We start from the raw sequence: 16,635 nt of genomic DNA on the forward strand, positions 1-16,635 counted from the left end.
CATTTAACTGTGTTAACTCTCGCAAGGCTGCCGGCCCAGACGGCATCCCTAGCCACGTCCTCAGAGCATGCGCAGAGCAGCTGGCTGGAGTGTTTACGGACATATTCAATCTCTCCCTATCCCAGTCTGCTGTCCCCACATGCTTCAAGATGTCCATCAATATTCCTATACCCAAGAAAGCAAAGGTATCTAAACTAAATGACTATCGCCCCGTAGCACTCACTTATGTCATCATGAAGTGCTTTGAGAGACTAGTCAATGATCATATCACCTCTACCTTACCTGACACCCGAGACCCACTTCAATTTGCTTACCGCCCCAATAGATCTGACGATGCAATCACCATCGCACTGCACACTGCCCTATCCCATCTGGACAAGAGGAATACCTATGTAAGAATGCTATTCATTGACTATAGTTCAGCATTCAACACCATAGTACCCTCCAAGCTCATCATTAAGCTTGTAGCCCTGGGTCTGAACCCCGCCCTGTACAACTGGGTCCTGGACTTCCTGATGGGCCACCCCCAGGTGGTGAAGGTAGGAAACAACACCTCCACTTTGCTGATCCTCAACACAGGGGACCCACAAGGGTGCGTGCTCAGCCCCCTCCTGTACTCCCTGTTCACCCATGACTACATGGCCACTCATGCCTCCAACTCAATCATCAAGTTTGCAGATGACACAACAGTAGTAGAACTGATTACCAACAATGATGAGACAGCCTACAGGGAGGAGGTGAGGGCTCTGGGAGGGTGGTGCCAGGAAAATAACCTCTCAGTCAACGTCAACAAAACAAAGGAGTTGATCATGGACTTCAGGTAACAGCAGAGGGAGCACCCCCCTATCCACATCGACGGGACCGCAGTGGAGAAGGTGGAAAGCTTCAAGTTCCTACTATTGTTGTGAAATTGTTAGATATTACTTGTTAGATGTTACTGCACTGTTGGAGCTAGAAACACAAGTGTTTTGCTACACCTGGAATAACATCTGCCAAACACGTGTATGTCACCAATACAATTTGATTTGATTTATTAAAATGTGCAAATGTATGATATGTTACGAATTCCAATTTGGTATCAATTTGGTGTCTAACATTGGCTAGGTGGATAATGCTACCGTTAGCTAGGTGGCTAAAGTTAGCTAGGTTAGGGGTTAGGGTTAGGAATTGGGTTAAATAGTTAAGATTAGGGGTTAGGGACGGGTTAATTAACATGTTAAGTAGCTGCAAAGTAGCTAAAAAGTAGTAAGTAGTTGCTAATTAGCAAAACATTTCCATGATGATATTCAAACATGGAACCTTTGGGTTGCTAGATGTTCACGTTATACGCCTACCCATCCACCTCAATCACCCTACTTTTGTTTTTGCCTTACAATTAAGTAACCATCTGTCTCATGTAACAATACCAAACATACCTAATAATACTAATTTTAGCGTCACTGATTTACATTTATTATGTTACGTCTACTCTGAGACCAGGCTGCATAAACACAAACACATCTATTTTACTACATGCCACTACCCACTTCATATTTGTAAATACAGTCCATTATTACTATGCATACTAGCTTTTTTATTTCTTCTATTCTTGCTATTTTTTACTTGACTCTTTTATTGTTGTTTTTGAAATTGATGAATGTACTGCATTGTTGAGGGAGGTAGCGCATAAGCATTTCATTGCACCTTTTATACCTGCTGTAAGGTGTGTATGTGACGAATAACATTTGATTTTAATTGTATTTGTTTTATGACACTGATCATTCCACAGGACAAATAACCTATCAATGTGCGGATTTCAGTATGAATAAACTACATGTATATGAACTTAATCAGTGATGTCTATAAGCTCAGTATATAATTCATTTACAAACATAAATCCTCAATTTACCTGGTAAAATAAAGATAAACAACACACTCAACACAGATGATATACTAATGACATAATCTGTGTGTACCTACTATCAACAATAAGGCCTAAGAGACCAAATGTCTTTTGCCTAAGGCGCTTGACTTGTATGTTTACACTACACTAAGTAGACAAAACATTAAATACACCTGCTCTTTCCATCACATAGACTGACCAGGTGAATCCAGGTGAAAGCTATGATCCATTATTGATGTAACCTTTTAAATCCACTTCAATCAGTGTAGATGAAGGAGGAGGAGACATGTCAAAGGATTTTAAAGCCTTAAGACTATTGAGACATGGATTGTGTATGTGTGCCATTCAGAGGGTGAATGGGCAAGAAGAAAAACATGTAAGTGCCTTTGAACAGGGTATGGTAGTAGGTGCCAGATGCTGCTGGGCTTTTAAAGCTCAACAGTTTCCCGTGTGCATCAACAATGGTCCACCACCCAAAGGACATCCAGCCAACTTGGTGTCAACATCGGCCAGCATCCCTGTGGAACGCTTTCGACACCTTGTAGAGTCCATGCAGATTAATTAATGCTGTTCTGAGGGCAAAAGCTTGTGGGGGGGGGGGGGGGGGGGGGGGGGCAACTCAATATTAGGAAGGTGTTTCTAAAGTTTGGTATACTCAGTGTATATGCAGACAGAAAGTGATTTGTTTTTGCCAAGCCAGAGAGGAATTTGAACATGAGTGCAAAGGCCAATGTGTTATGATGACATACCTCATTCACTGTCAGTATCTCTCCAGTTTAGTCATTGGGTGGTGGAGTTATCTTAACACTAGACTCATGACTGATGTGCCAGGTTTCACATGGTAGTTGAACAAGACTTTATTGTTAAATACTGTAAGTGGAAAGAATCCCTCTTAGCAATTTGTGAAAGTGATTTCAACTTAACATCCTTTTCATTTCATATAGACCTACAGTACTTTGTATGGTCAGACTTTTCTATAACCCACTATATACCAATTGTATGAACTGTATGAATCTGACTAGATAGCATTATGATAATATATATAAATACTCAAAATAAATACTTTTCCCGACCTGATTAAATGATCTAGCCCCCAGTCATGGTGTCTGCTCACTACCCAACACTCACACCTTGTGTCCAGTAGTTGAAACTACATCTCTACAGGTCAGACAGAAGTTCCATTTTAGTTTGTTGATACAAAAATAACACAAACACATACATAAGCACGTTTTAGATTTTTATTATATCAAAATACAAAAATTTAAGAGGAAAATATTACATTGGAATAAGCGTTGGAAATTGACACATGATGGACATGAACGCAACGCTGCTTTCCACTTATTATTGGCATGCCATGGATCATCATAGAACATGCTGTATGTCTATGTCACAAACCGCTCATGAGCCAATGATACAACAAATTTGCCAATGCCTTTTTTAATAAACGTATGTCACTTTGTCTTGAGCCTATGCCACAGGTCATAAGCCTTTGTCACCTATTCTCTAGAAGCCACTGGTGGTATTAGGCCAGTGCGTTTATGCTTTTTCTTCAGGGTTTATTTTGAAGAAGTTCCATGGCAGTTGAACATGAAGTGAGCAACACGTGATCCCAGACAATATTGAATTCCCGGGACAACAGTGGCAAAAGAGAAAATCAACACAGACTAGTATTTTACATAAGGCTTTGGTACAGCACCATACAGTGGATGAGTTAATTGGTCACATAAAAGTTAAGTTTAAAATAATTCCTGATGTCAATCAAACATAACTGAATGATGAAGCTCCAAATGATCCGCAGGTTATCATTGTAAAATAGACAAAAAGTAAAATATGTTTCATGTTTTTGCTTTGGAATATTTACATATGAACAGTCTGATATAGATCAATTGTTTCAGTTGAAAAAGGCATATTGAAACAGATTATGCACAGAAGATGTCAACATAAAATATAGAATGTAAACGTGATGTACAGCACACGCACATGCCTCAATGGATGAAAATATGCTATGACATGACTACATATTCTTCCTTTAAGCACTACTGGTTTGCTTGAGGATGAGGAGCATTAGTTAAAACAGTCAAAGATGTAGCACTTATTGTACAGTAATAATACATTCTATTTCCTCAGTGCTGGTACACATGGAAAAACAGAGAACATAGAAAATACTACATATTCCATTTTCTGTCTGATCACAACCAGGTTGAAAGTTTATGACTGATTGCTGAATAGGCTCTTTTGTATTGTCTCTACATGCAAGATAAATATAGTTAAATCAAATTTGCTCTAAGTATAATCATACCAGCTTCTACTTATGCACTAAAAGCCTTTAAGCAGAAAAACACAAAATAAAAGTTGATCTAACAGTACAGGATCTTAATTTGATCGCCTTGTTGCAGGAGAACTTTCCTGCAATGCATGATATTTCACACTTGTAGTGTATTTGAGGTTTAAAAAGGCTTCTGAAGTTTGTAATTTCCACTTTGACATTTCAGACTTGATTTTCCCTTAAGAAAAATATATCAGCCCCTACAAAAATGTCCATTAATTATAATCACTATAATAATTCAAATTTTCTCTTGCTGCAGGTTTATTTTCCTGCTGTAGCAAATTGGCTCAAATTAAGATCCTACATCTGTACCTCCAAAGCAGCCCTCTTACATACTGTATGTATTTTTGTTGTTGAAAAAGCAAGAGAGCCCGGAAGACTACATACATTAGTAAAAGTCTATGTGAAGAATGTGTCAGCAATACCTTTACCAAAACATACGAGAAGAATCAGCTTAAATAGAAACGCTGTTTGATGAATACTCTTATTGGCTATACTGTACAATACTGTCCCCCAATAGGAGACTTTGTGACAACAGTGGAGAGAAATCACGTAAGAAGGTTATGCCCCTGCAGTAGTGTGCTTGAAAACAGTGCTGTCCATCAAAAATAGTTTTTAACCTGTAGGAAGTGTGTAGTGTAGAACGACCTTCTCATGCCCTGACCATGGGCTCAGATTCCCTCCCCGGTCTGCTGTTACATATTTAATACTGATCAAAAGTACTGATAAATAACTTCACACCAAGTAGGTTTCCCCATCTAATCTGGGTATTATATCTCCCCGTCAACACAAGTAAAACACTTTGGAGAGGGTACCCTGGAAGCACAGACAGAGGCTGGAACAGAGACGGAAACTAACTATTGTTCCATTGCTACATTATTCTAAGTCTCTTTGATGTATTTTTTGAATGTCACCACACTATCTATTGCCACTATCTGATTCCACAATCAATACAATTTGCTCATTGCCAATCACACTAGTTTCTTAATAGGACTTACAACGATGGGACTAGTTGAGTTGGTAAAACACAGAGGACTTCAAGAGAGTAGGGCTCTGATCTACAGCACCACAGAGTTAAACATAGCACCAAGTCATAATGTTGAAAGCAACTACGTCCTAGTAGCACGTACGTCATCTCTAGCTAATGTAAACACGACTTCGGTTGCAGCACATACAGTACCCCATAACTATTAGATTGTTTGTGGCTCTCTTTTGTTTCTCTCATACTTTGGACATCTGGATGCAAGTGATCATGAGTGAATCTACCTGTGTGCTTATGGGGAAAAAAAGTTTTCTGTTTCAGATAAGGTTTAGTCCAGCAATGACACATTGATGCTTTTCAAATTGGTATTCATTCACATACTATACAACAGAATAAATACTACTGAACTTGTGCAGCCAACAGGCCCACATGACAATAAAACATTTGTTCTGTGCTAACATTTACTTTTCCATAAATGTAAAATAACGTCTCAGAAAACATGACAAACGAAGCACCTTAAGATGTTTTATAAATATTGTCCACTTAAAGCCTTAAAGCAAATACTTTCATCACATCTAATATTAACTTGCTTTAAATCTGTCTCTCTATTTTTGTCCTCAAGAATAATGAACAAAATATCTTTCTGTTTCATCTTCACAAATACAGTACACACCATGTATACATTATGAATATAGATTTTCACCATATCTTACATATAACCAATTCTTGAAATATGCACGTTGATGTATCAATTTCAAATAACTTCATTCCACAAAATCGTCACGATCTCACCAATTTAAAAAAAATATGTTGGAAAGTGAGTGAAGAGGGCAGATAAAGTTGATGTTTTGATCACTGATATATATTCTATAGCAAGCAGAGAGGGGTTCAATTAACATACATTCAGAGAGTTGTTATGTCTAGTTCAACTCCTGAATTGCTATCAGTAAAGATAAAAGTGACTCCAAATCAGACAACTGGTTTAAAATGTCAATGTCTTCCAGTGATTCATCTTGTCAGTGTGTAAGCTTAAAGCGCTCTAATAGGTCTAGTTTACATGGTGAGAAGAAATTATAACATTAACCATCAGTGTAAAGGAAAGAATTCAACCAAGAGTGGTTGAACCTATCCTTGGTTAACCAGCTAACCTTGTGGCATAAATCAAATCAACCTATTGTGCCAACTAGCCAACTAGCCAATTAAACCTAAACTTAATACCACCACATGCGAAAGGTCATCCGTTGTACTATGACATCAGGACAGTCACTTCCTGTACAGCAAAACATACATTCATTATCGGTTAGTGTTAAAATGAATAAACATAGAGAAATAGCTAGCAGGTAATATTATACCGTTGCTAGAGATAAACAGTTGAGAGTCGAGACAGCCACCCCACCTTTTGAGTTTAGTTAATGTAACACAAATGTTGTCACTTGTCATCTAACAAGCCCACTTGTTAAAATCACCTAATAAAGCAACAGCAATCAGATCTTTCAATACAGTATTCAGTATTACAGCTGTTTTGAAATATGAACATCAGTGGCAAGTTTCACTTTCTGCATAATAACTACTTCTGTACCTTTTACATTTAAATGTTGATTAAATTGTGATTTTTTTTATATCTATGTTATAGCATTACCACAATTTGAAACCTGAAATGATTAACACTGTCATCATAATCACTAATTGTTATTATAGGTCTGTTCTATTAGTAGAATATACACAGTCAAGATTGAAAAAAGATCCAGAGTAATGCACCTTCAGTGCCCCTTACTCACAGCTAGGTGTCCTTGGCAGAAAAAGTAGAGTCAGTCCACAGGTCAGACTGGAGCTTATAATGAGTCCCAACAGAGAGAGAGAGAATGCGTGAAGGCGAAGGAAAAGGCAGTTAATTCACTTTTCAAAAACAAGAGAGAAAAGGCAAACAAGGCACCTAGAGATGTGCCATACTCCACGAATGACTCGAGGTTTCCTCCATATTAATGAAAAACACTGTATACACATTTATCACATTTTCTCACCCCTTTTCTGTCCTCACCCTATCAAGTGTACATTTGGCCTCTTGAACACAAAGTTACTGTATGTCTTAGCAAGAAGAACATGGGCTGACCTTTACTGGATGTGATCACATGGTTAAATGCAAGAGAGTGAGGACATGTCTTTTAGTGATTTCAAATATACCAATATCATACCGTGCCTTGTATTGGATGATATTCTTTTGGGATTAAGCAAAATATGCAGATTGGGCTCGATATTAAAAGCGGATGAAAATCAGACTTCAGGCCATAGCATCCAATTCATGTGTGAAGTGAATGATATTATATACCATTTCTTTCATACATTTCATTTGAAAAATAATGTAAAATACGTATAGTCCAATAGAATTACAGCAATTCTGCACTTACTCTGAGGTATATTTTGCGATAAGTACCCTGTGTTAGATACTGACACTATTTGAATTGTAGGAAAGGTAGACTGAGGTCCTTGTCTAAGGAACGCACCAGGTTAAGTCCACTGTGTCACTGTAACACCTCAGATAGACTCCTCCATGACCAGGGACTTTTAAGGTGTTGTGAATTATTTAGATCAATGCATTTTACTACAATAGGAGATATTGTCCCCTTTTTCATTATTTTATGTATTTACATTACAGATGTTTTATCTGGTGACCCTCACTACATTATCCTCAGGGAGACACGGAAAACATCTTCATTTTGTCTGTAAATTATTTGGAAAACGCTAGAGACAGGTTACCCACTGCCTAAAGCTGAATGGAATTAAGGGAGATCTAGGTTGGCGGGTCAATGTAGTCACGTCCCGTGGCTTGATCTTTCTGTGAGTGACAGTAGTGGACATACTGGTCAGTGGTCAGTGGAGAGTCCTGTAGTTGGGCCCGTCTGAGTCTGTACTGGCCAGGATGGCCGCCTGGTCCTCCTCAGAGCGTCTTCTGCGGCGCAGGAGGGAGGTTAAAAAGAGATATGGGTTCTTCCTGTTCTGCCTTTTCCTCTTCCTGTGGAGGTAGAGATCTTCTCTGTGAGCCGAGGGGGTCTGGGATTGCTGCTGGGTCTGAGAGAGAGACACACCTAGGGATGGAGAGGTAGTGTTATTGAGGATACAACAGCGAGGCATTTAGTATGGTCCCAGACTTGTCTAAGTGTTGTAAGCCAACAACTACGGTCGTTACATAGGCATGACAACGATAGGATTTGGCTTTACATCACAAACAAATTTGAGACCAGGCTACAAGGAACTCACTAAATGCTGTTGTTTTTGGTTCTTCCAACAGTTGCGTGTCGGCCTGTGGCATATTCTTTAGTTCAGAGACTGACCTGTTCTTCTCCTGGAAGTGGAGTTGTTATTGGTGTTGGCAGCCACTCTCTTGGCTTTAGTAATACAGTGGTGTAGCAGTGACTGTAAGCTCTCAGACCCAGCAGGATCACTAGACGCACCTAGAGGTTCCCTAGAAAGAGGAGGAGACAGGCACAATACACATGCTTTACATTAACTCACCACCGGGGGGAGCTATAGTCTCAGTGATTAGTTAGATGGGGAGTCAGGAGGACATTGATTCCAAAAGGCTCTGTAATATTGAACCATAAATAAACTGATGATTTGGTGAGAAATTCATTGGCTTCAGATTGTGAGGAATTAATAAGATACTATGGGATAAACAGGGTTAATTCTCAAAAAAATCATGAAAGAATATGTCAATATTTTGTCACTTTCAGATACCCATAAAATGAAAATATACTCTATACTGTATTTGTAATAAAACTTTTCTGAAGAAAGGCTTCAGTTTTTATAGTTACTGAGTTGCTCCTCTTGCTCTACAGTGAGAATCTGTTTTTTTGTTGAGTGGGGCAACAAAGAGGATTCTCCTCTTTTGATAGCTCTATGTGGATTATTTTCATTTTATGAGTGACATATCATTCAAACTCTGCCTAATACTGAATATATTTTTAAGGGTTAAAGATGAGCAGTCTCTATCATTGGCTAATTTTAAATCCATGTCAAATTGAGGCACGTTGATAAGCCTTAAACAGAAAGGTATCTGTTTTTAAATATACTTTTACCTCTTAATGAATACATTTGTTTTGCAGTCCATCATAGAAAGATGCAAATAATGATACTAAGACCCAAAATAACCTCATCAACACCAAACATTTACGTTCAGGTTCATGAGATTAAATGTTTGTTGCCATTAAATTACTTAATAATACACCAGCTTCAAAACCTGACTCAACAACACGTAAAGACAAGTGATTCTACCAAAACATATTGTTTCAAAAGGCATACTGTAGGAACACAAAGCTTTAGAGGTGGTTCCTTCATAGTATCACTGTAGAGAGAGAGATTGAGAGCCCTTAGTAGAAAGGGGAGACAAATATGAGAATTAATGCATTCCTCGTTAGATAAATACAGCAGTATTTTCATAATTACAAATACTGTGTGCAGGGGCCACAGTTAGTTAGATACAGTACATTTCCATAAAACATGAACACTGTACATCACACTTTCATCAACATGAACACTGTGTACAGAGGCTTCACCATGCTGACGGGAGGAGATGGCAGGAAAAGGAAATGGCTGTTAAAGAACAGTCACATGACAGGAAGAGGAAATGGCCATTAAAAACAGTCACATGACAGAAACGAAAGCACTTAAGACGACGAATGTGACGAAGAATTTAGTCTTGAGAAATATTGTTATTCGTTTGAGTAAAAAAATAGATATTTTGAGAAGGCATGCATGGCATTTTGCACATGGAACAAAACTTTAAAGGGGAATACTCCAGTCTATCAGTAATCTGGGTCCTCTATTGATTCAAGGCTTTTTTGTGCAGGGAAACCGTGCCTGTATTTCAAATACTGCTCCACAGTCCAAAACAGCTCCTAATATTGCTCACCAGCCTAATCACTGTGCGTGACAGCAGGCATGTTGTGCCAAGGAACTGTAGGAAATGTAACCTGTATGTTAGCAGTTAGCATTAGAGCTAGCAAACTTGAATCCAGTAAAGAGGCTCAACCCAAAGTCAGCGATTCCCCTTTAAAGGAGAGAGTGATAAGAGCCCTCCCCTGCTGACGCCTCCCCTCTCAGACATGGGTCCGACCCTTACCTATTGCGGCGTAGGGGACCGGCTCACAACAACGCTGCCCAGATAGCTGAGATCAATCAAAAACAGATGTGGTAAGACCCCTGAGCCCTCACACTGTACAAACCAGCAGCCCTACACTATACTTGCCCATATGACCATGACATTGTAAAGGGGTGGAAAAAGAGCAGGGCCGCTTACGCTAACCTGGCAATCCCTGGGATTCAGAAAGGTAGGAGGTGGGTGTGAGGGGGAAGGGGGGAAGGGGAGAAGCATGTAGGTATACAGACAAAAGGGGAATATTATATGCGCCTCAGGTATATTGCTCTCTTGTATGCATTTTATTGTCCTGCAGAGCATGTACTGTATGACTATGTTGGTGTAATATATAATAATAGAGATGATCAAGTAGTCCAAATGGTCTCAGGTTATAAAAAGGTGCAGTAAAATCTGCTTTGGCCTTCAAATGTGTGAAAATCATTCCTGAGATAGAAAGCTTATCTGGCCAATAATGATGATGAATATCGTGAAAATAATGTTGATACCTTGTACATTTCATATTTAATTTGAGCGGTAGAAGGCACTCAACCTTTAAAGTTAAAGTGTAGGTCTCACTCAATCGTGATCTTTCAGTTTAGCTACAGTATCATTTACCACCAGTTAAAAAACAGGAAAGCCCTGATGAGAAGTCATAGGTGGGCAATAATACAAGGAAATAAAACTTACAAACATGTAAGAATAAATATTATCTCACTATACTAGTATTCAGAGTTTTCAATCAATAAAAAACACTGTTAGTGAAGCATTTGCTCCCATATGTCTTCCACCTGAAATCCTTTGTTGCAGATTGCACCTTAATGCAATTGTAACGTTTTACAAAAATATTTGGTTAGGTTTTCTGCCAACATTTTCTTTAGCAAACAGTATTTTCTGTGAACTATGGCAGTTACAAATCACCTTTTCTTCCTAAAATTAATGAGTTCCCATACAGAGAAAAGCAAAAATATCTTATAATAATAATTACAGAATTCAAAAATCAATATCAATATCTTCAGATGTGTCTTTGTTCTAGGGTTAAATTACAAAATGTGTCAATCAGGACTTTTTATGTGAAACCTACACTTTACCCATTTGCCCTGATTCAAATGGGTATATTGACAAAATTTGAATAAATAACTTGTTATTGACTGATCAAATGTGTGCCAAATGCAAATACATGCTTTCTGCATATAAAGCCTAAATATGCATTCTTGGTATGCCAAAAGTAAAACATGAAGTAATATTCTATAAACTGGGGATACATTTAGAATTGAGTGCCCAGGTTGGAGAAGTTTATTGTGTTCGTTAGTTAGTGCGTTGCTGTCCCTGCCGGACCGGTGTAGGTCACCTACCCTGAGGCGGATATCTGGAGTTGGGAGGGCTCTGAGGGCAGCATCTCCTCCTCTGTCCTCCTCTGGGACGGCCACTGCCCGAACACATCCCTGCCCTCCAAGGGGGGAGAGGGGGACTGGGAGGGATAACTGGCTGCGGTGGAGGCATAGGACATGTGGGGACGGTAACTGGGGCTGGGCCTGCGGCTTCCCTGCTGGGCCTGGGTGGGGGAGGAGGCCAGGGAGGACCTTCGGGAGAAACTGACGGTGGCTTGGGGGTGCAGGGTGATCTCAGGCATCTCCAGAGAGCGGGAGGTGCGGAGGATGCTGGGGTGGGGTGGTGGGCGGACTAGGATATCTGGGGAACCTGGCTGGGTGCTAAGGGGGCTCTGGGAGAGGGGGGAGAGGCGGGAAGGTTGGAGGACCAGCGGGGGCAGGGAGGGGTCTGTCCTACGCCCTGACCTCGGGCTGAGCCAGGACTGGGGGCTGCTGCTAGGGGCTGTGCTTGGGCTCCCTGCACGGGCTGATGGGTCAGGGTAAGGCAACACTGGTACACCCACACCATGGGATGTGTGTCTGAGCTGGCCGAGACTCTGGGCCTGTTGCATAGCTAAGCGCCTAGCTGGAGGGCCTGGGGGTTGGTCTCTGCCCTGTGGAGCCATGGGGACCTCCAACTGCAGGAGCCGAGGGCTGGGGAGGTGCAGGCGGCTGGGGGGGAGAGAGTGGAGAGGGGGGTACGGTGGAGGGTCAGGAAGGTCCTGGTGATGATGTAAGGGATCATGAGGTGGATAAATGAAGCGGGGCCCCTCCAGACCCAGGAAGGGGAACTCGTGAGGCTGCCAGCTGTCAGGTGAGCGAGGGGGAGGGCTGTGTGGATGTGGGAGGGAATGGCCAGAGGAAGTGTACTGATGATGGAGCTCCATCTCTTCCCTCTCCTCTGGGATGGAGGGATAACCGTAGGGCCCCCCGTCAGCAGTGCCTGGGGGGGAGGACAGAGCGGAGCTATGCGGACTGATGTCCGGCATGTAAAAAGGTGGAGGAATCCCCGATTCACCGCGGCTGCCTAGATACCCATAGAAGGGGACCTGGGGAAAGTCCCTGTAGCGGGAGGCTGGGGCCTGCCCTGCAGCATGATGCCCACTGCCCTCCACAAAGCTCATACCTTCCATGGGCCTGTGGAGGCGGGGGCTGTAGTTGGGGGGCTGCATGGACTCCAGACTGGAGGATGTTGGGGAGAGCTGTGGTCGGAGCGTGGCCATGATCGGGGGCAGGGGCCCGGGGTCAAAATCATTCTCCTCGTCGGACTGCCGGAACTCTGGGTACATGTCGGACTCCTCAGCGAACGGGAAGCCCTGGATGCGGCGGTGGGCTGATGGCGGGCTGGCCATGCTGAAACGGCCGTCGGGACCGCGGCTGATCAGCTCGATGGGGCTGGTGACCTCTGCCTCGTGCTTGGACACGCTGTACTTCTTGCTGGCTATAGCACGCTTGGTTTTCTTGTAGAAGGAGAGCTCTTTGTCCTTGTCCCTCTGAGGGCTGGGCAGTCTCCTGACGTACAGGCCCGGGCCGTGGGCCCCATCTGAGGACAGGGACTGGGGCCGCGAGGCGGGAGGGGAGCTCTCTGGACTGATCTTCCCAGAGGACAGTCTGTCAGAGACAACCAACACAGAGACAGACACTCAAACATGATGGCTTCATAATAAACCCATTAAACAGCAGTTATTAATCAATAAACAGCCTAAATGTGCACAGTAAAATAGCATCTTATCCACAGTATGCATCACTACTATGCTAAACAGATGAGAAAATCCAAAGCCATGTCACCATGTCAAAGCAAATACACCTGTTTTATTTGTATTCCACCCCTGCATTATGATAGTAGCCAGTGCATTCTGCTAGCATTGAAGCTAATGACTTTAGCCACGGCGACATTATGAGAGAGGAACCGTTACCAAGCAGCCATGACAACCGTCTCACAGATATTCTTTTACTCGCTCTTGGGCAAAAACTGAGGGCCATTTGTCTTGTTGGGGACAAATGCTTTAATGGCATAATAAAAACACAGATGACTTCCAACTAGGCCTTTTTTTCTATTTGCCACACACCAGGAGCAGCATTTCACTGTAAGGTCTACAGTGTTGTAAGGTCTACCTGTTGTTTAGACTTTGATTTGATTTGTAAACTACACAGTCAACTATAGTGCATATACACGGTACTGTACATGCAGCTGAGCCAACGCAAACACAAATCCCTATACGGTGCATATACAGTATACTGTGCATGCAGTTAGGCCAGCAGAGCACTAAGTAAATCAAATCTATAAAATGCATATATTATCCATGCTGCCAAGCCAGCGTAGCGTAGTGCAGCACAACACCCACTGGGCATGGTGCAAGCAGCTAAGCACTCACAGGGAGCTGGCTGGTGGGGGCATGTAGCTGCTCCTGGCTGGCGTGTCCCAGCAGGGCTCTACCCCTGGCAAGGGGGTGAGAGGAGGCCTGCGGTGGGAGACACACAAACGGCATGGGCCACGGTCATCTGTCAACTAAGCCAAACCTCCACACAACACAGGAGGGACCATCATGGAGTCACAAGAGGACCAGACTTCACTAGTCTGATATAAAGGTCACTGCAATGTCCCCTATAATGCCATTTTCATTCACTTGACCATCTAGATATTCCAAGAAGTTGAAACATCCAATTCCTTTTAACATAGACCTCTCTCCAAACCCTTGACATACACACAATATACACTACACGACCAAAAGTATGTGAACACTTGCTCATCGAACATCTCATTCCAATACCATGGGCATTAATATAACAGCCTCCACTCTTCTGGGAAGGCATTCCACTAGATGTTGGAACATTGCTGCAGGAACTTGCTTCCATTCAGCCACAAGAGCATTAGGTCGGGCACTAATGTGGGCGATTAGGCCTGGCTCGCAGTCGGCGTACCAATTCATCCCAAAGGTGTTCGATGGGGTTGAGGTCAGGACTCTGTGCAGGCCAGTCAAGTTCTTCCACACCGATCTTGACAAACCATTTCTGTATGGACCTCGCTTTGTGCACAGGGGCATTGTCGTGCTGAAACAGGAAAGGACCTTCCCCAAACTGTTGCCACTAAGTTGGAAGCACAGAATCATCTAAAATGTCATTGTATGCTGTTGCATTAAGATTTCCCTTCACTAGAACTAAGGGGCCTAGCCCAAACCATGAAAAACAGCCCCAGATTATGAATTGTCAAACTTTACAGTTGGCACTATGCATTCAGGCAGATAGTGTTCTCCTGGCAAGCGACAAACCCATATTTGTCCATCGGACTGCCAGATGATGAAACGTGATTCAACACTCCAGAGAACGCGTTTCAACTGCTCCAGTATCCAATGGCGGGGAGCTTTACAACACTCCAGCCGACGCTTGGCATTGCGCATAGTGATCTTAGGCTTGTGGGCGGCTGCTCGGCCATGGAAACCCATTTCATGAAGCTCCTGACGAACAGTTATTGTGCTGACGTTGCTTTCAGAGGCAGTTTGGAACACGGTAGTGAGTGTTGCAACCGCAGACAGACGATATTTACGCGCTACGCGCTTCAGCACTCGACTGTTCCGTTCTGTGAGCTTGTGTGGCCTACCACTTTGTGGCTGAGCCGTTGCTGCTCCTAGACGTTTCCACTTACAGTTGACCGGGGTAGCTCTAGCTGGACAGACATTTTATGAACTGACTTGTGGGAAAGGTGGCATCCTATGACGGTGCCACGTTGAAAGTCCCTGAGCTCTTCAGTAAAGCCATTCTACTGTCAATGGTTGTCTATGGAGATTGCATGGCTGTGTGCTCGAATTTATACACCTGTCAGCAACGGGTGTGGCTGAAATAGTATAATACACTAATTTGAAGGGATGTTCACATACATTCTATATATCGTGTACATTCAAACTATACTTATGTCCTAGCAAAGCTACCCTGCCCTGACAGATGGTACTCAACAGGAGTGAATCGAACAGAGACCATAACAATAACCCTTATAACAGGTAAAGACGAGTTGATGTTGCATCTAAATTTAATCCAGTGACTACTGCACTGTGAATTGGCATATGAGCTCAAAAGGTTGGCTCCTATTTTTTAAACTCTCTGGTTTTGTTTTTCATACTTACGATGAATCAATGCTTTTCCTGAAGTGTGTTACAGACAGGGGAGGGTCTTAGAAGAGACAAAACAGAGATTTAGAGATTACAACCAAGACCAGAGAAAGGACAGTAGAAGTTAAACAGAAGTTAGAAGAAGTGCAGGCATACCTGGTTTACGTTTGAGTTTGCGTTGGTGCTGTTTGTTAACGAAGCAGGCTGCTAGAGTACTGAAGAGCACCGCAGCCGCCAGAAAGCAGATGGTTGCCACGACGCCCGCTACCACAGGCAGCGCCAACCCCTCTTCAGTCACCTCCGTAGGGGGGAAGGGATCTGAGGTTGAAGAGGTACCCAGGGGTTCAGAAATGGGGCGCTGGAAATGGACTTCACCTTCAAATCATGAACTTCACCAATCTCATGGAAGTAATGGATTTAATGGAGTGACATATTAGCAGCATTTGAAAATATTCTATTTCATTGTAGCTATCTGGGAAGATTATTTGAATATTCTCTTAATCTAATTCTGAATTGAGGTGTGTAATATATTAGGTTTAACACTTACCTGTGCTGGACACTCCCACCACATTACTGCTCTCACTGATGAGGTCGTCCATGACGGCCATGACTCTGAACTCATACCAGGACTCCTGTCAGTGACACAAGACAACATACTCCTCCACTGTCCATTCCACACACATAACACAACCACAGTCCAACCACTGTCTCAAAATAAAGGTGTCATTACCCCAAAACAACTGCCATCTGCAAAATAATAGAGGTAACACTTTACATACACTTAAAAGGATATAGTAATTCATAAAGTGTTCATTATGATCTTCTCGACAGTTTATGACACTGT

At 42.4% G+C, this 16,635-nt stretch overlaps 1 protein-coding gene across 3 annotated transcripts in view; it reads right to left on the reverse strand.

Annotated features, from left to right (window-relative positions):
• Nucleotides 1-5,107: 5,107 nt before the first annotated feature.
• LOC115163461 (protein turtle homolog B-like) overlaps nucleotides 5,108-16,635 on the reverse strand; it is an 82,369-nt gene continuing 70,841 nt past the window's right edge. For 2 of the 3 annotated variants that reach the window (XM_029715350.1, XM_029715349.1), the window contains exons 15-20: nucleotides 16,339-16,423; nucleotides 15,948-16,109; nucleotides 15,807-15,852; nucleotides 11,674-13,299; nucleotides 8,520-8,650; nucleotides 5,108-8,273 (exon numbers count right to left, since the gene is read on the reverse strand). In XM_029715350.1, the coding sequence (XP_029571210.1) occupies nucleotides 8,059-8,273; nucleotides 8,520-8,650; nucleotides 11,674-13,299; nucleotides 15,807-15,852; nucleotides 15,948-16,109; nucleotides 16,339-16,423 (2,265 nt within the window). In that variant the 3' untranslated portion in view covers nucleotides 5,108-8,058. Of the gene's footprint in view, nucleotides 8,274-8,519; nucleotides 8,651-10,306; nucleotides 10,353-11,673; nucleotides 13,300-15,806; nucleotides 15,853-15,947; nucleotides 16,110-16,338; nucleotides 16,424-16,635 lie in introns of those variants that run through there. The other variant, XM_029715351.1, reaches the window with a different exon arrangement.

This window comes from Salmo trutta, chromosome 26 (assembly GCF_901001165.1).
Source record: "Salmo trutta chromosome 26, fSalTru1.1, whole genome shotgun sequence".
NCBI lineage: Eukaryota > Metazoa > Chordata > Actinopteri > Salmoniformes > Salmonidae > Salmo > Salmo trutta.